This window comes from Spinacia oleracea, chromosome 4 (assembly GCF_020520425.1).
Source record: "Spinacia oleracea cultivar Varoflay chromosome 4, BTI_SOV_V1, whole genome shotgun sequence".
NCBI classification, from domain to species: Eukaryota; Viridiplantae; Streptophyta; class Magnoliopsida; order Caryophyllales; family Amaranthaceae; genus Spinacia; species Spinacia oleracea.
In genome coordinates, this window is record NC_079490.1 from 26,563,263 (window position 1) to 26,583,659 (window position 20,397).

The 20,397-nt window shown below is 37.4% G+C and overlaps 1 protein-coding gene across 1 annotated transcript; it reads right to left on the minus strand.

Moving 5' to 3' along the window:
* Positions 1-265: 265 nt before the first annotated feature.
* Positions 266-1,428, minus strand: LOC110781109 (uncharacterized). The gene is made up of 2 exons (XM_021985357.2): positions 1,125-1,428; positions 266-1,020 (listed from the first exon to the last, which is right to left on the minus strand). The coding sequence occupies exons 1-2, from the start codon at positions 1,422-1,424 to the stop codon at positions 373-375; spliced, it is 948 nt and encodes a 315-aa protein (XP_021841049.2). The 5' UTR covers positions 1,425-1,428; the 3' UTR covers positions 266-372.
* Between the last annotated feature and the right edge of the window lie 18,969 nt (positions 1,429-20,397).

The window sequence follows — 20,397 nt, forward strand, 5'->3', positions numbered from 1 at the left end:
GCACAAATTAGGATGACCGGTCAATAGCCTATTGATCCATTCACTCCCAGGTTCACCCCCTACATGTAGTGGTATTCGTTCAATTTGGGTGAGCAATCTCCGTATCTCATGCAAAGTCAAATACATCAAACTATTTTGAACATCCATTTTGTCCATCATCTAAAAAATTCAATTAAAATAAACTCATTAATCAACAGAAAGTGTTAGAAAATATTTCATATAAATACTTATAAAGAGTTCTTAACATAAGTTCCACGAGCATAAACCAAGATAACAAAATAAAAATAACAAGTACTTAAATGAATTGATAAGTTATTTCTACTAATAATGTAAAGACAGAGAAATTATATGAATTAGCTCAGGACCCGCACGCTATACGTAGAACTCCTCATCGTCTAAGAGAGGACTGTAATAGTCGTCTGGAAATTTAATCTTCTTCTTCAAGTACAAGATTCTATTCTCCTCATCTGAAAATGATAGAAAAACATCACAACAAGGTGGGTTACTCAAGAAATCCATCACCTCCGCAACGAACCCTTTCCCATACTCACTCACTTCTGGCATTTCTTCCAAAATGTCTAGTATTGCCTTATATTTGGTTGATGGGTCACTCAGTAATTTGGAGGAAGATATTCTCAAGTTTTCTCTTAAGATGTCCATGCAATCATCAACTTGCTTAACAGTTTTTTTGCTTGATGTACTAGCACCTGCACCACTATCTGAACTCTTACGCTCAAGTGAAGAACTAGTCTTAGAAGGGGACCTACTTTCATTAACAGACCTCTGGCTATGAGTATCCTCCGTGTTATCACCACTATAATTCTCATCGGAATCTCCAGTACCTTCTACTGAAGGTTCATCCTTATCAACCACAAGTTGTTTCTCTTTATCTATTATGTTTACTCCTTCACTTGGAGACAAACATTTTTTGCTGCTTGCATAGCCCCCTTTAAAGATTTCATAAAACTTTTCCTCAAACATCAAAGGCCTCCGCAAAAATGATGTGGCACATTTATTCTTCTGTACAAAAAATAAAAAACAATACAAAAAATTCGTTATGTCATTGAAATAGTTAGATTAAAAAAACATAATGGAGTATAAATCTTCTAGTCAAGTAATATTACCTTTACAAATGCCTGCCACTTCTCATCTTGTGGAACCACGGGACAACCTGTTTCAGTATCCCATCCAATACCAGTCCACTTGGTTTTGAGCTCATCCCAAGCTCTAAATCTCCCCCTGATATCACTATAAAAGTTCATTATTGAGTTTCTATCAAAGTTCTTCCCTGTCTGCCCATTCAAGCGAACTAGAATTGTATCCCAAGGGTACTTGCCACCTCTTGCCTTTTTGGCTTCTTTCAGCAAGTCCAACAAATATTCAACAGACTCGTCATTCCAAGTACTCCTTTCCTTGGGAGGCATTGTCGTTTTACTAATAAATATTAAGCCAAATAATGTCAAATAACCAAGAAACCTCATATAAATGAGCAATTTAAAGCACAATATACGTCAAACCCAATTTGATTTTAGATGTCAATGGTCAATGGACAAAAGCTTTTCTAAAGAAATGAACAATATAAAGCACAATATACGTCAAACCCAATTTTAAATGTGTTTTTCCCATATGACAAAATGATAAGTTAACAACATTCGGGAATCAATTTCAAGCAATTAACTTATATTAGAATGCTTAAAGATAGAAAAAAAGGTAACCCAATTGGATAAAGTAACAAAATTGAAATTAAAACTTTAATTTGAATTAGAGAAGTAATTAACAACTTACAATTGTTGAAGGAGAATAATGAATAAAGTTGTTGATCCCTGCTTGCTTGCTGAAATGGAAAAAATTGCACATATATTTATACAGAAAGAGGAGGAGAAACCAAAGTGAAGCTCAACAAAATGATTAGTAGTATAACAAATTCATACGATTTAGAAGCTGAAATATAGTAAATGGTTGAGTATAAAGCTGACATTTGTTTTGACTAGTCCCTCTTTATTAAAAGAATAAAAGAAATTAAAAAATCAAATTTAATTTCAATATTCTAGTTTAACTGTGCTTTGTGAGTGTGTAGATTTTGGACGGTGCATTTGATTAGTTGATGAAGTCATGCGCTCAGAACTCGGTATATGTACTACGTAATATTAATAATATTTTTTCTGAACTTATTTTTTCCGAACTTATTATGTCTGAACTTATTTTGTCTGAACTTATTTTTTCTAAACTTATTTTTTCTGAACTTATTTTTTTTGAACTTATTTTAACTGAACTTATCTGAACTTATCAGAACTTAACTGAACTTATCTGAACTTATCTGAACTTATCTGAACTTATCTGAACTTATCTGAACTTATTTTGTCTGAAATAAGTCAAAATAAGTCGAACAGAACAGGGCCCTAGTATTCCCAGAACGAGAGGAAAATAAACACCATGTTGAAAGACACTAATCAAGAAAGTAAACACCAAGCAATAATTTAAGCACCCATTTATCATGCACAAGTAAATTGAGAGATAATTAAACAATAACATCAAGATTCTAAAAATAAAAATCAAAATTAAGTTGAAAGCTTAAATTGGAACCCAGTCTCTATTTTAGATTGATCTTTTGTTTTAAATCTTTCTATTAGTTCGCCATTAAAAGATATTAACACAGTAAATCATAAATGCAAAATGAAATCGGGGAAGAGTAAGATTAAGTAGAAGAACTTACGCTAGATTCATGGACAGTGTTCCGCTCTTCATCGTGTTCATCTACGTTCTTGCCCCGCCTGTTATCCATGGCATTTACAATCTACAAAATTTTTAGTATCTGGCTTTGATCAGAGCCGTTACAGGGAAGGATAGAGATTTTGTTCTGTTGAAGGTTGTTTGAGAGCAAGCCAAAGAGTTATAGTTGTGTTTTTGGGCGCTAAAATATAAATGATTGAAGGACGGATCGATTTTGCAACAGTATTTTCCTGGCGGTTATAACACGTCACCAATTATTATTTTAGTTCTTTCAAACATTTCATCAAACACTTTCTGCGCATCCCTAAATAGCAACTTTTAAGCAGTTTGTGCAGGTATAGGGGCTGACCAATATTGTTTAATAGCAACGATAACCTTTTCTCTTTGCATTGGTATTTCTACATGATCATATATTATGCTATTCCATTGCATAATCAATGTTATTCTTCACTTTCACTAAAATATATTTGTCATCTCTAAATATTACGCATACCTTCCGGCCGTAAAATCATGTCCATTAATTCTAATAGAATGTCTTCTATCTTACACCTACTACACATTTTTGTAATCATCAAAGTTATATCGAGCAGCTTCTAAATATAAAGATATTTGGGTCATTATAGATCAGAATATTACGTTCCATCGTAAAGGCTAAACACATAATCTTCAATGAGTTCAATCCGATAATTAATCAACAGCTCACGTGTCACTTATTCCCACCCCCAACAGGATTTTACAATTAGCTAGTTAATCTCCGGGGTGATGCCATCGATGGTAGAAAAATGGATCAATTAGATTATTATATAACTCGTTTTGAGACAAGCTTAATTTTTTACATTATCATATATCTTGCTTGTAGTATCCTTTAATAAATTTTTGAAGGAAATATGTCCTTCACCCAATATGCATTAGTCTAATACCAAATGTTCAGATTAATTACGAACAAGTAATTCAGTGAGATCAAGTGATCGGAACAGCTGGCAGGAGCAATGCTTTCGATCAGCGAGTTCTAATCCTAATTAGGCTCACAACTTACTCTTGACTGAACCTATAAGGTCACACCATTGGCATGTAACAGATCATCGGATTAAATGAATCATAAATTCATATAATAGCTTTTCGGGAAATTAGTTCAGAAAACATAATTATATGATTTAACATTGGATCGTGAAATCGTATATCGTGTTGCGGATATTCGTAAGCTAGGCGAAACGAATAAACGTATCGCTTCTTCGATTATGAAATCAATTGATTCTTCAATTTTAAAATCAATCGATTCATCAATTTAAAAATAAAAAACGATTTCAATTGCGAAATCGAACAAAGTCGCAAATCAAACCAGATTTTCATTCGCCGGTGTTCAAGCGACTGATTTCGCCGGTGTCGGTGCTTAGCACCGTTGCTCCAATCAATTATCCAGCGAATCCTTATGTCGATCCTCCTTCCTCCGATCAAGTATCCGGATGTCGCTTCTCCTCCCTCCTTAACAAATTCAGTACCACGAATCAGTGTTGGTGGCTGCAGCAGCAGCGGTTCCGATCCATCAGCAATTGTGGTGTAGGAAAATGGTCCGTGGTATGTGGTGGTGCTGAGCGAGCGGCTTGCCACCAACGTTCAAGCCACTAATTTGACATTTTTCTCTCCCTTTCCGTCTTTATCATCCTTGCCATGCTCATCTTTTCTCATCTTCCTTGGCTCATTTTAGAACATGCTATAACAAATTTTAGAACATGCTAATAAATTTAGAACACTATTGAATAAAGATAAAACATGCTCGAATAAATTAAGAACATTGTTGGATGAAGTTAGAACATGCTTGAATAATTTTAGAACATTGTTGGATGAAATTAGAACATGCTTGAATAATTTTAGAACATGATTGAATACATTTAGAACATGCTTGAATAAATTTTGAACACGGTTGAATAAAGTCATAACGTGCTTGGATAATTTTAGAAAGCTTAAATAAATTTAGAACATGCTTGAATAAATTTAGAATATAGTTGAATAAATTTATAACATGTTTAATAATTTTAGAACATGCTTGAATTAATTTAAAACATGCTGGAATTAATTTAGAACATGAGCTTGAAATTTTAGAACATGTATATGTGTATATGTGTTGACTAGGTTCTCATGTTCTAAATTTAGAACATGGTTGAATAAATTTAGAACATAGTTGAATAAATTTAGAACACGGTTGAGCAAATTTAGAATATCGTTGAATAAATTTAGAACATGAGATTGAAAATTTAGAACATGGTTGAATAATTTTAGAACATGCTTGAATAAATTTAGAACATAGTTGAACAATTTTAGAACATGTTGAATAAATTTAGAACATGCTTGAATAAATTTAGAACATGGTTGAACAATTTTACAACATGTTGAATAAATTTAGAACATGCTTGAATAAATTTAGAACATGGTTGAAAAATTTTAGAACATGTTGAATAAATTTAGAACATGCTTAAATAAATTTAGAACATGAGATTAAAATTTTAGAACATGATTGAATAATTCTAGAATATGCTTGAATAAATTTAGAACATGGTTGAACAATTTTAGAACATCGTTGAATAAATTTAGAACATGCTTGAATAAATTTAGAACATGAGATTAAAAGTTTAGAACATGGTTGAATAATTTTAGAACATGCTTGAATAAATTTAGAACATGGTTGAACAAATTTAGAACATGGTTGAATAAATCTAGAACATGGAGAGTGTAAAAGTGTTCTTACCGTAAGAAGTGCTCTTACCGGATCCCTCCCCTATATATATATATATATATATATATATATATATATATATATATATATATATGTATATATATATATATATATATATATATATATATATATATATATATATATATATATATATATATATTATAGGACCAGGTTCTGGTGAGAACCTCTCGTAAGATGAGAACTTCTACTATAATGAGAACCTTTAGCAACTGTAGGATTTAGATTGAGTGGACGGATGAGATTTAATCTCAAAAAATCCCAAATATCGCCCTTTCACGAAAACGACAAACGTGATTTGCCTTTCTCTCTCTACTTCCCCGACATTATTTCTCTCTCTTCCAACTTCATGCTCTTCAATTTTCTTCTAATTCCTCCAACAAATTAGTACTAATTAGGTGTACATTGTCAATGTTCATCGCAATTTAACGGTTGATATCAATTTTCAGCTTCAATTTTTGGAGGTCTTCGAGGTTTTGCTGCAAAATTCGAAGGTAATTTGAAGAATTTGCTTCTAATTTATGCGGCACATAATTATTCACTTAAATCGCAAAGTGAAGCTCAAAATTAAGTATTACTATAGTTTCTTACTGGAATTTTTTGTTGCTCAACAATTCTACAAATCACAACCTATAATTCTGAATTTTGTGATTTTTTAGTTAATTTTGTGGAGGTTTTATTGCGCTCGAACTTCTGTGCCTATTGGAATTATTTTTACTTGTTTTTGATGAATTTTGGAGCTCGGATATGTGCAATTAATTTCAGTTAAATAATCTAGTCTTCTGGTTTGATTCTATCAGTGGTTGTGTTCAGTTTAGAGGGACTGCCTGCTGTGTAGAGCTCCATTTCTGGATGTTAGATGTTGCAGTCAGTACAGGAAACTACAATTGAGCTTCTGGTTCTTAAAGTGAACTAATTAAATTGTTCTGATACGTAACTAAATCTCTCCTAAAGTAAACTAAATCTTCTTAAACTAAACTAAATCTCTTTTAAAGTAAACTAAATGGTTCTATTTCAAATTGTCCCATAATGCTATTCATTCTTGAAGTAGATCAAGGCGGCTCATAAGTAAATCAATTAGGTCAAGAAGTAAAATTAAGTTGTTGCGTTAGGGCGTCTTTGATGTAGATTCCATGATAGGCTTGTTGACTGCTGTTGTGGAGATTTCAGCTGGATTATGTTGATGCTTGAGTTAAATGATAGGTAATTTAATCAATTATATATATATATGGGTATCCATAGGTATCTTGTTGTGGTAGAGTCCAGATTTTGAGACCTTTAATTTAGAGCTACATCTCATATTTCATTCCTGTCATCATGTAAGTTGGATATTGCCATAACCTTGGTGATTATTGGTGTTCGTAAAGTTTTTTTTTTCTCCAACTTTAAAAAGTAGATAGATATTTGATAAAAGTAAATCAATTAGACTTAGAAGTAAATCTTGTATGCTGGTTTAATTCTATCAGTGGTTATGTTCAGTTTAGAGCTGCATGCTGTGTAGAGCTTCAGTTTTGGATGTTAGATGCTGCAGCCTGTATAGGAAACTGCAATTGAGCTTCTGGTTCTTACAGTAAACTAAATCGTTCTGATACTTAACTAAATATCTCATAAAGTAAACTAAATCTCTCTTAAAGTAAACTAAATATCTGTTAAAGTAAACTAAATCGTTCTATTTCAAATTGTCACATAATGCTATTCTGTCTTGCCCACCTGTAGAATGCTACAAGGCTAATACAAATGCTTATATTGTATCTGGAGGTGGTGCTGGCTTGGGAGTATTGATACGGGACGAGGTGGGGGCTGTTAGGGCTATTGCTGTGAGGAGAATGGCAGTGAGGTGGGATGTAGAGCAAACAGAAGGTCCAGCTTCTTTTACCTTATAATTAATTCATTTTGTGCATGTCAAACTTTTTTCACTTGTATCACTTTTCTAAGAAAAGCTTGGTCACTATGATGATAATGATTTTTGTGATGCAATAATATTCAATGACAATTCTCTCATAAAGTAAAACGAATTCTCACATATAAAGGTAGACATTGTGAATTTAGTCCAAAGAAATGTCTAGGTATCATAAATTGCTTGCTTAGAAATTTTGCTTATGTTAAACCACAGTTGTTGTCTGCGGTTCGGACATTGTTTACTGTAGATTTAAATTTAGTAAAAGTAAACCAGTTAGACTATAATGTATATTAGGATATTGGATGCTCTCTGTAATGGATTTACCTCTTTTTCTATTGAAAGACAGAGAATAGAAGGGAATTAATAAGAAGAAGAGTTTAGGTAAGGTGGTTACTAAGCTAATTAGGATAGAAAAATAATAATTAGGAGGTGTTGTTGAAGGAAATAATGTCCTTAGTCCAAGTATGCATTAAATGATAAGTCTAATAAATGCGGTTCAGTATTAATTAACAAGTTAATAATTCAGTGAGATCAAGTGAGCTGAATGCCTAGCTAGAGCCCGCTTCAGTTCAAGTGGAATTAATTATATTAATCCACAGCTTACTCTTGACTGAACCCGTAGGGTCACACAAATAGTACGTAAACGGATCAAGTACTTAATGGCATTAAATACTCCATCTATGGATATTCGGAATCGACGGATCTTGGTTTCAGTGGGAGCTAAGATCGTCAAAGGCAAGCAAATGAATACTCCGGAAACGATGATTTTGCCGGAAACGGAAATATGGATCGTATCGGAAATATAAATATTATCCAAGTCGTAGATGTTGCCGGAAACGGAAACATGGTACGTATCGGAAAATATTAATGGAAATAGAAATATTGCCGGAATCGGAAATATTGCCGGAAACGGAAATATTGTCAGAATCGGAAATATTACCGGAATCGGAAAATAATTCCGGAAACGGAAATATTAAATATTTGTTCGAAACGGAAATTAATTCCGGAATCGGAAATATTAAATATTGTTCGCATCGGAAATAAATTCCGGAATCGGGAATTTAATCGGAAGCGCATCGTACGAATTAACATCGGACGAGGCTTGCTAGACGAAGGCACAGCACGAAGCCAGGCCCGCGCCCAGCAAGCCAAGCGCCCAACACGAAGCTGCCAGAGCCTCGCAAGGCCCAGCGCAAGGCCAGGCCCAGCAAGGCCATGGGGCGCGCGCGGGCTGATGCTCGTGGGCTGCGAGCAGCGCCTGCTCGTGTGGGCCGTAAGGCCTGCGCGGGTTTGTGCGATGCTCGTAGTCGTGCACGCTCGTGTTCGTAACGAATCCTAATCCTATCGGAATTCGTGCATTGATTAAATCCTAATCCTAAAAGATTAAATTTATTATTTAGAGTTCTAATAGGATTCTAATTAATAAATCCACATCATGTGGGCTGCGAGCAGCACCTGCTCGTGTGGGCCGTCAGGCCTGCGCGGGTTTGTGCGATGCTCGTAGTCGTGCACGCTCGTGTTCGTAACGAATCCTAATCCTATCGGAATTCGTGCATTGATTAAATCCTAATCCTAAAAGATTAAAGTTATTATTTAGAGTTCTAATAGGATTCTAATTAATAAATCCACATCCTAGTAGGATTATAATTCCTTTCCATAGACTCTATAAATAGGTGCCTAGGGTCACGTATTTACATCGAGTATTGAAGTATTCAAAGTTAAGATTTTCAAGCAAAAATCAGCCACAAACACTTGCCCTATTTAGCCGAAAATCCTAGTACCTTAAGGGCGATTCTAGTTGGTCAATCTTAAGACGGATCCGGACGTGCTGTGGACTATCTACAGAGGGACGACACTTGGAGTCCTAAAGACTTGTTCTTGTTCGGTTCGGGCGCAGCTAGGGAGGGCACGCTACAAAGTGTATGCATCTGAATTATGCTAAATGATTATGTGTAAATAATATGTTTCCTGGCTTTATGGTTTTTCCGCATGATTTATGTTTATTCATATGTATCATAACCTAACAGTGGTATCACGAGCCTCTTATTATTTTCATAATCTAAATTGCATGAACATGGTTAAATTTTACAAATTTGCAAAGAATTAAAGGGGTGATTAATTTTCGTAATTAATTGCAAATTGCGTTTATTTAATTATATGTACGCAGTTTTTCGGCAGTTTCTTCGTTACTCATCCAAATCGAGTGATTTTTGTGTCAATTCCGCATGTAAAAGGCATTCTAAAATTTTGACAAAAAGAGTTTTTTTCGGCCGAACCCAGAATTCCCAAATTCGAAGCCTAACTATGACTTTTCGGAGGTTTTAGTTTTTCGAACGCAAAAGTTTGTAAATTTAAGATGTTAAATTAAGTATTTGCGATTGTTGTTGAAAAATCTTGAGTTTTTGATTGACCTACTGTATATGTTTAACAATTATGAATGCCTAGACTTGTTAATTATACAACCTAATTTGTAATTATGATTAATTTGTTGAAATTCGAATAATTTAGAATTGATTTGTTTTTCATAATTAATTAATAATTTAATTAGGTACCAATGATTAAAATCCACCATAAAATTGTTAACTTATGTTAAATTTTAATTTTTATGACCTAGATTTGAATCCATGTTAATCGGAAATTAATTGATTAATAAATTTTCGATTTTTCGCCCTAAAATTATGAAATTAATATGTTTTATTAATTTGTCATTAATTTTAAATTAAAAATTTTAAATTTTTATGAAAACGCTCATGAATGTTGCACGCACAAAGAAATGGAAGCTACGTGTTACCCTTAAGGGGTGTTGTATAGTGCGGGCACGCGACGACGAGCAAGGGAGTTCGTCGCCCGTGCGGTACGAATGCAGCGAGCAACATAGCGTAGCGCGCGCGCGAAGCAAAGGAGCTGGTGTAGACACCTACTTTTGTCTCCATTCCCGAAAGGGAAAGGTTCGATGATGAGAACATAAATCTCCACTTGACAACGCATCTCCTATAAAATAACGAATCTCAATTCCCCTTTTCATTTCACCCGAAACCTGCTATTTATAGAAACCTGCTAAAAATAGTAACTGCCGTAAAGGTAGCTTCTAAAAGTGGCAAGTCATAAAAGATAGAAACCTGTCAGAATTAGGTGTTGCATTCCAACATAAATCCTAACTGAGATAGAAAACTGCGAGAATCCTATTCCTAATGTGATTCGGAAATAAGAGTTACGTATTAATTAAAATCCTAACGAGCCTAGAGTTCGTAACGGGCCCAGACGCATCCTGTCACAAGGTTAATACGCACTAAAAGACTCGATTAAGTCTCAAACACTACGGTTTTCAGGAATCCGAATCTGACTAAGAAAGCAGCCCATACCCTATTTTCAACGCCTGGCTCTGGGCGCCGAAATCTTCGGCGCCCAGGCCTGGGCGCTGAAAATACCTGGGTACGTGTTTTTTTCCTAATTCTTTGTGGATTAGAACTCTGCAATTCTATCTTTCCACGAACTCTTCCCTATAAATACAGCCCCAAATTCGACGTGAAAGGAACACAACACACAATTATATTCTGAGTATTGACTCCAACCCTTAGCCTAAGCCTCACGCTGCGAAATCGTTCACGCGTTCTGTCGCAATCGATCCATAAATCGAACAGAACGTATCCTGTCCCATAATTGAGATTCATTAAATAAAAAGGAGAAATAGCAAAGTCAAAGTGGTTAGTTTTCTGAGAACCGTGACGCACCTCTCAAGGGTGTGTCGTAATGTGTCCCTTTTCGATGATTTAATTGCTTTCCTCGCCCTTTTTATGAACTGTTAAACTAACTAAATCTAATTGTTCTATCACGCCTAACAAATATAATATTTTTGGGAAATTGGACTATCATGCTAGGTCCCTTAATGCTATTTAAATCAGATAATCACGATCGATCTAGTATTATATGTTGCATATTGCTAAAACCAACTCAGATTAGTTTAATAGTTAACGCATGTCCCTTCAATTATTTATGCTGAGCTAGTAAGGATATCCTGCCTCTGGGGTTATCGACGAGCGAAGTACTCCTCTCGGTAGTTACAGTCCTCCGAACCCTCAATCTCTACCTTGCGGGTGTATGTTGAGAGATCCCCACACCAGGGATCACAAGGGAACCTACGGCCGTCGTGGTCAAACATAATTGCACTCCCTTTATGTCACGATAACCGGATTTTGTCAGTTTTTCTCATTGTCGTTAAAAACTGAATGGCGACTCCTATATTACTAGTCAATTGGGTGTAAACTCACAGGAAATCCAATAACACTTGATTGAATAAAAAGAATCGTCACACCCACGAGGGACGAGGTCGCGCATTAGCCTCGTGCGTTTTCGACCCCCTCATAGTGGCGACTCCATTGGGGATAGTGAAGGAAATACTCGTGCTTGTAGGTAATCAAAATAGCCTAAGGGTGAAACGATCCTACCCCGTGTTTATTTCCCCATCAAGTTGGGACGACCTGAAAATCAGCATATTAATGTGAACGGGCAGAACCGCATAATGAATCTCGGCTCCCTCGGGAGTTGGGACTAAGGATACCTTTTTCCGCCAATAGGGGGGTGCATACGCCGCACATGTTGCCCACTCGGTACTTGTGCAGGTAGTACACCTATCCCGAACCCAATCGCTAGCTCATTAGGTCCCTCTCGCCTGCATGCCCCCTTGGCTTGCACTTGCGGGTTGGCCTCTTGAGAAAAATTCGTCTGTTGAAGACACTACCTCGACCGGGGTATGTGTTGGATCTACGATAGAAACGGTACCAAGCCAGGCGCAAATAACTACCCATAGAAGCCTATCATAAACTACATGACATGTTATTCTCGCCTCATGATGAATGTTAGTTATGTGTAGCGAAATATGTGATTGTGTGTGACAAACTATCCTAGAAAACCAACGACCTTAAAAATTTCCCAAACATTCATAGACTAATTTGCCAAAGAGTTATACCGAAATACGTGTTCCGCAAACCCGAATGATTGCCACAAACGCCCAGGACCAGGCGCCGAAAACTCCAGCGCCCAGCCCTGGGCGCTGAAACTCAGCCCCAGGCAAAAGAAATATATGCAAAAGGGGCGTATGCGTGCGCAAAGAAAAAAATCGATTACCTGCAGTAATAGGGGGCTTCCCTTAAAATGTTCAGATTTAGCATCCTTCTTCAGCTCATCCGCACTCAGCAAAGTCTCGGCAACAACCAACGGCATAATAGAATAGCAACTTTCCATCTGGCTAATCAAGGGGATCAACCTTATGTCACCGAACTCACCATTGTTATTCGACAGCAAATAGTGATTCAACAAGCAAAATACAAGGGCTCGAATATTCAATTTCTGTTCGGTCATATTCTTACTAGGCCTAAAGTGATTTTTTACAAGTTTTGCCAAGTTAACCTCGTCACCTACAACAATTTCAGCATACATGTTATCATCTAGTCCTAGGAAAGCCCCTATGGTTGTTTTACCCTCTTCAATAGTGCCAGGGGTGACAGGAGTAGCATTAGTAGGATAACCAAGGATCGCAGCAAATTCATCGGGCAAAGGACATATTTCGTTGCCCCGAAAGGCAAAAACATGATGATCGGAGTCCCAAAAGCTTAGGGCAGCATGCAGAAAGTTATAATCAATATTAATTTGTTGTAAGCCTAAAAGTGCCTCTAAGTGGTATTCTTTTAACAAAACCTTTTCTGTGGGAGTAAGGGCCCGTAGCCAACGCCTAACAGTCCGTTGGAGTGAGAAAGTAGGGATCGACATGGCAAAGGCAATGAGTAATTAAAACACAGCAAAAGAGAGAGAAAAGAATTTGAGATTGGTGGAAAATAGGGACGTATCTAACCCCTATATATAGCTGAACGCACCCAGTAACATCCTGATCCCATTCGGAAACGTGTTAGGAAATCCGAAAGTCAAATATCACCAGGAAGAGACTTTCAGCGCCCACGGCTGGGCGCCGAAATGTTTAACGCCTGGCCTTGGGCGCTGAAAATGCAGCCCAAGGCTCGGATTTCACGAAACGCGGAACAGGAAAGGACTTAAAACCGTGTTGCTAAACACGAGGCCCTATTGCAAGTAGGATCAAGCCCAAAGCACCTTTAGCTCCCAAATAAGCAAAAAAAAAATAAACATTAAAACTTGGTCGAAACTTAGACTCGTCTCAGAAAATGCTTTTGTACACTTTTCAAAAAATAAGTTAAATATCATGGTCATTCTTCGAAACACCAAAAATGTGTATTGTTAAGTCGTTGGTTTTCCAAATAAAAAATGTTTGTCAAAGGATTAATCCGGGCCAAGCTAAAATCGGATGTCGCCTGAAAACTAAAGTCGCACTCCACGGCTTCGCTAAAGTAGCACACTACTATAAAAGGTCGCTCGCACATACGAGCATGACCCCAAACATGGTTACAAGATGCGAAAAACGACCGACGAGCCCCAGTGCTTGGGGGCTCGCGAAAAAATATACTCCAACAAGGAGCGCACGATCAAAATCACATTCCCGGACTGCGCCATACACCATGTCATGTTTTGATATCTCAAAAACAAAAGGTTCGACCTCAGAGAAAGGTCGTCATTGACACTTGTGCACGGTCTTCTGATCAAAGACCAAGTCGAGCCGTAAAGACTAGCTCAAAATCACGAAAGCAGACGGTCACAAGACAAAGGTCCGTCTGAACACGTTGTCAGCCCACGTTCAGGTTACAACTAAATTCGAGCATCCCTCGAAAGAATTCGCTCTTGCAAGAATGAATAAAAAGAAATTCTCAAAAGAAATCACAAAGAACCAAATAAATAGGAACTTGCCCATCTTCAATTGGCAAGATCGCGTCACAAACCGCGTGAGTTCCCAAATCGAAAAAACGAATTCAGGGACGTCCACCCTTAGCGGACAGGTTCGCCCACCTTCAGCGGGCGGGGTCTGCGTCACTAGCCGCACAGGTCCTCAGTTTTCGAAAAATAGAATCTTCAAAAAACAAAATGAAACAGGCTCGCCATCTTCAGCCGGCGGGGTCTACGTCACAAACCACGTAGGTCCTTATTTTCAAAAAGCACAAACAAATTTCAAAATAGATTCGTCCACTTCTATCGGACGGGGTGTCCACCCTTAGCGGACAGGTTCGCCATCTTTAGCCGGCGGGGTCTACGTCACAAACCGCGTAGGTCCTTATTTTCAAATTTCAAAAACAGATTCCTCCACTTCTATCGGACGGGGTGTCCACCCTTAGCGGACAGGCTCGCCATCTTTAGCCGGCGGGGTCTGCGCCACTAACCGCGCAGGTCCTTAGTCGCTGCAGCGATAACCTTTTCTGGTTTTCCCTTTTCCAAAATTAAAAGGAGTGGTTTTCCGTTTTTTCCAAAAAAGAGCGATGTGCTGGATTTTCCTTTGTTTTACGTCCCATAAAAACAAGGAGGTTTTCTCGTTTAGCTAGCCTTGAAAATGAGAATCTTTAAAAACATTTTTACCTCGTGATTGGGCTTGGCTAGGCCCAATTGCACTTTATAGCTTTGATTTCGAAAACATCTGTAGCTACTCCCAATGACAAAGTGAGGGAGTTTCTACGCACCTTTAGATCCTTCCAATGACAAAGTGAGGAAGTTTCTATACTATCAGTTAACAAATCCCAATGACACGTGAGGGAGATGTCGACATTTCAAGTGATGACCCTTAAGTCAAATGTTATCGCTCGGGGGCTCGTGAGATCCTCGCAAACAGGTCACATACACCATGGCTTGTGTGACGCACTCCGTCTAGTACTTTGACCATCGTCTTACTCCAAGACTCAGTCAAAGTGGGGGCTAACTGTAGACACCTACTTTTGTCCCCATTCCCGAAAGGGAAAGGTTCGATGATGAGAACATAAATCTCCACTTGACAACGCATCTCCTATAAAATAACGAATCTCAATTCCCCTTTTCATTTCACCCGAAACCTGCTATTTATAGAAACCTGCTAAAAATAGTAACTGCTGTAAAGGGTAGCTTCTAAAAGTGGCAAGTCATAAAAGATAGAAACCTGTCAGAATTAGGTGTTGCATTCCAACATAAATCCTAAATGAGATCGAAAAATGCGAGAATCCTATTCCTAATGTGATTCGGAAATAAGAGTTACGTATTAATTAAAATCCTAACGAGCCTAGAGTTCGTAACGGGCCCAGACGCATCCCATCACAAGGTTAATACGCACTAAAAGACTCGATTAAGTTCAAACACTACGGCTTTCAGGAATCCGAATCTGACTAAGAAAACAGCCCAGACCCTATTTTCAACGCCTGGCTCTGGGCGCTGAAAATACCTGGGTACGTGTTTTTTCCTAATTCTTTGTGGATTAGAACTCTGCAATTCTATCTTTCCACGAACTCTTCCCTATAAATACAGCCCCAAATTCGACGTGAAAGGAACACAACACACAATTATATTCTGAGTATTGACTCCAACCCTTAACCTAAGCCTCACGCTGCGAAATCGTTCACATGTTCTGTCACAATCGATCCATAAATCGAACAGAACGTATCCTGTCCCATAATTGAGATTCGTTAAATAAAAAGGAGAAATAGCAAAGTCAAAGTGGTTAGTTTTCTGAGAACCGTGACGCACCTCTCAAGGGTGCGTCGTAATGTGTCCCTTTTCGATGATTTAATTGCTTTCCTCGCCCTTTTTATGAACTGTTAAACTAACTAAATCTGATTGTTCTATCACGCCTAACAAATATAATATTTTTGGAAAATTGGACTATCATGCTAGGTCCCTTAATGCCATTTAAATCAGATAATCACGATCGATCTAGTATTATATATTGCATATTGCTAAAACCAACTCAGATTAGTTTAATAGTTAACGCATGTCCCTTCAATTATTTATGCTGAGCTAGTAAGGATATCCTGCCTCTGGAGTTATCGACGAGCGAAGTACTCCTCTCGGTAGTTACAGTCCCCCGAACCCTCAATCTCTACCTTGCGGGTGTATGTTGAGAGATCCCCACACCAGGGATCACAAGGGAACCTACGGCCGTCGTGGTCAAACATAATTGCACTCCCTTTATGTCACGATAACCGGGTTTTGTCAGTTTTTCTCATTGTCGTTAAAAACTGAATGGCGACTCCTATATTACTAGTCAATTGGGTGTAAACTCACAGGAAATCCAATTGCACTTGATTGAATAAAAAGAATCGTCACACCCACGAGGGACGAGGTCGCGCATTAGCCTCGTGCTTTTTCGACCCCCTCACAGCTGGTCGTGTGTGTTATGCGATGGGCGAGGGCGAGGAGAAAGGCAAGTGAGCAGTCGCGTGTGGGCAGCAAGCGAGCTGCGCCACATCGCGCATTGCCTCGCGCAGCGAGCGCTGGCTCGCGCTGCGAGCGCTGGTTCGCGTGCAGCGAGCGGTGCCTTGCGAGGGTGAGCAGCAGCAGACGCGACACAGCAAAGAGGCTGCGCGCATCGTGGCCAGCGATGGCTGCGTGTGCGTGTGGCCTATGGCTGTGCGTTGCGTGGTGATGTGCGTACCTTGTGTTACGATTAAATCGTTTTAAATTTTAATTTAAGATTTTCAGTTCAAGTAATTTTAATTAATTTTAAAATTAATAATTTAAATTGTTTTCTTGGATTTTAATTTTGAATATTATAATTATTATAAATTTTAATTTATTCTAATTATTTTACTAAAATTAAAAACCTTGAATTAATTTAAATTCAACGGAAAAATAAATTAAATAAAATGGATTCAATTATAAATTTATATGAGCTTTAAATTTTAATTAAATTTGTATGTTTCCGGTTAGCCTAGAAATACATTTATATGTTTAAAGTTAGTAAAACATATGAATTTATTGGTTTAAGTGGGAGCAATTTTAGTCATAAACTCTTGATTAGGTCTACAAATCCTTTAAGGTTAAACAACTTGATTAGAATTAATAAGGACTGAATAATTGGTAGATTATTGGTGCCCTTGATTAATTGCTGCAAATATTTATGTGATGCATAACGTGTTTTAACTAACCAACTATGTGGGCCATTCATGATAATGAATGGGTGAATGGTATATATTCTATATGTACTGTTTTGCAGGTTATGAAGTGACTAGTATGGCCCAAATAGGATAGAAAATATGGTCTACGTACCATTAATTTGAATGTAATTGGTCTAAAGCACCAAATTTATTTTTCAATTAAAATATGGTCTGCGTACCATCGAATAGTTGTAATTAGTTCAATTATAGCTTATCCTATTTGAAGAAAATGGCGCCTCCCACGGAGATTTTCAAGACGGACTTTGAAGTTGAAGCTTCAAGATGAAGTCGGGCCATACCAGATCACATTTATCTTATGCATGCTTTAAGTTATTTATTGCTTTTAAATATGTCTTAAAGATGCATGAGATTGTGGCTTGACTATGTTGCATGATTAAGGATTTTAGTTCACTTAAAATCTAACCAACATAGTAAGAGCCTTAAGTTCCAAACTTAAAATTGAGTTAAAAGGTGCCATGCCAAAATAACACTTACTTGGATATCCTTTTTTCATCGATCTTAGTAATAGTTTTCCGCCATAGCGAGGTGTTACTTATTGATACTAAAGGGGTAAGGTACACAAATAATTGTGAGTACATGTTAGTTTTAGTGAAACTCAATGATATAAGTACGGAGTCCTTTTATGTCGTGGCAAAATCGATAGGTTTACCTAATAAGTTCTTAGATGTACTTATCAACCAAAAGTAGTTTTTAGACTATTAGCAAAAGGCTTTTGCTTACCTAAAAGATTTTAGAATTGAGTCTAAATACATAATGTGCTTAATTCTTCAATGGATTTTAGGATCTTGGAATCATTTTATTCACACCTGCCGGAACACATAACTTGAATAAAATGCTTAATGAACATTAAATTATGCATGCATGCTAGAATTTACGTTTATTAAGAGAAACAGTGAATGATTATTTATTTGTTTATTCTTTTCAATTGTAGTTTTTATTATGGCAAACAACAATTCATTCAACATTCGATCAATTCTCGAAAAGGAGAAGTTGAACGGAAAAAACTTCCTTGACTGGCAAAGGAACTTGCAAATAGTTCTTATGCAGGAAGAAAATGAGTATGTCATGGAAGAGGCGATGCCCGAATCCGCAGGCGAAGGGATCACTCAGGCAGCCCTCAATCGTTGGATTGATGCCAACAAGGATGTGAAATGTCTAATGCTTGCAACCATGAGTGCAGATCTACAGAAAACGTTCATCAACTCAGATGCTTTCACAATCATCAGTGAGTTAAAGAACATGTTCCAAGATCTGGTTCGGGTCGAAAGATTCGAGACTCATAGGCAAATTCTTGAGACCAAGCTTAAGAAAGGCGAGCCCGTAAGTCCACATGTTCTCAAAATGATTGGACTCATTGAGAATATGAGTCGGCTGGATCAGCAGTTCTCTCAGGAAATGGCTGTAGACACCATCCTCCATTCTCTTCATAACGGGTATGATCAGTTCAAACTGAACTACAGTATGAATAGTCTGGACAAAACATTCACTGAGCTTCACGGTATACTGAAGACCGCTGAAAAGACGCTCAAAAGTGATAAGCAAGATGTGCTTATGGTGCGTGGGGGCAAGTTCAAGAAATCTGGAAAGAAGAGGAATGCTAAGAAAGGTGGCAACAAGGCTAGCCCAACTAAGCAAACTGGCGCCAAGTCTGAAAAGAGGAAGGTCAGTCATCCCACTTCTGAATCCGAATGCTTCTACTGCAAGAAGAAGGGGCATTGGAAGAGAGATTGCTTGAAGCTAAAGGAAGATCAGAAGAACGGAACATTCATTCCATCTTCAGGTATTTTCGTTATAGACTGTACACTTGTTAATTCAACTTCTTGGGTATTAGATACAGGTTGTGGCTCACACTTATGTTCCAATTCACAGGGACTAAGAAGAAGTAGAAAGTTAAGCAAGGGTGAAGTCGACCCACGAGTGGGAAATGGAGCACGGATTGCTGCATTAGCTGTAGGAACTTATTATTTGTCGTTGCCCTCTGGGCTAGTTTTGGAACTGGAAGATTGTTTCCATGTTCCAAGTCTTACTAAAAACATCATTTATGTTTCTTGCTTAGATGCTAAGGGATTTTCCTTTTTAATAAAAGACAATAGTTGTTCGTTTTATTTTAAAGAGATGTTTTATGGATCTGCTAGATTAGTCAATGGACTTTATTTATTAGATCACGAAAAACAAGTTATAACATAAATACCAAAAAGGCCAAAAAAGGATGATTCAGATCTCACCTATCTGTGGCATTGTCGATTAGGCCATATTAACTTGAAACGCATGGAAAGACTTCAAAAGGAAGGAATTCTAGAACCATTTGACTTAGAGGATTATGGTAAGTGCGAATCATGTTTACTTGGCAAAATGACAAAGTAACCTTTCTCTAAAGTTGGAGAAAGAGCAACTGAACTATTGGGTTTAATCCATACAGATGTATGTGGACCAATGAGTACAAATGCTAGGGGTGGATTCAGCTACTTTATCACTTTCACTGATGACTTCAGTAGATATGGTTATGTCTACCTAATGAAGCATAAGTCTGAATCCTTTGACAAACTCAAGGAATTTCAGAGTGAAGTAGAGAATCAATTAGGCAAGAAGATTAAGGCACTGCAGTCTGATAGAGGCGGTGAATATCTAAGTTATGAATTTGATGACCATCTGAAAGAATGTGGAATTCTATCAGAATTGACTCCTCCTGGAACACCACAATGGAACGGTGTGTCCGAACGGAGGAACAGAACCTTGCTAGATATGGTTAGATCAATGATGGGTCAGGCCGAACTTCTAATAGAATTTTGGGGACATGCACTAAATACAGCCGCACTCACTATAAATAGAGCTCAGTCTAAAGCTGTTGAAAAGACTCCATATGAGTTATGGTTTGGAAAGCCTCCAAAAGTGTCTTTTCTTAAGATTAGGGGATGTGAAGTATACGTAAAATGATTAATTTCAGACAAACTTCATCCAAAATCTGAAAAATGTATCCTTGTGGGCTA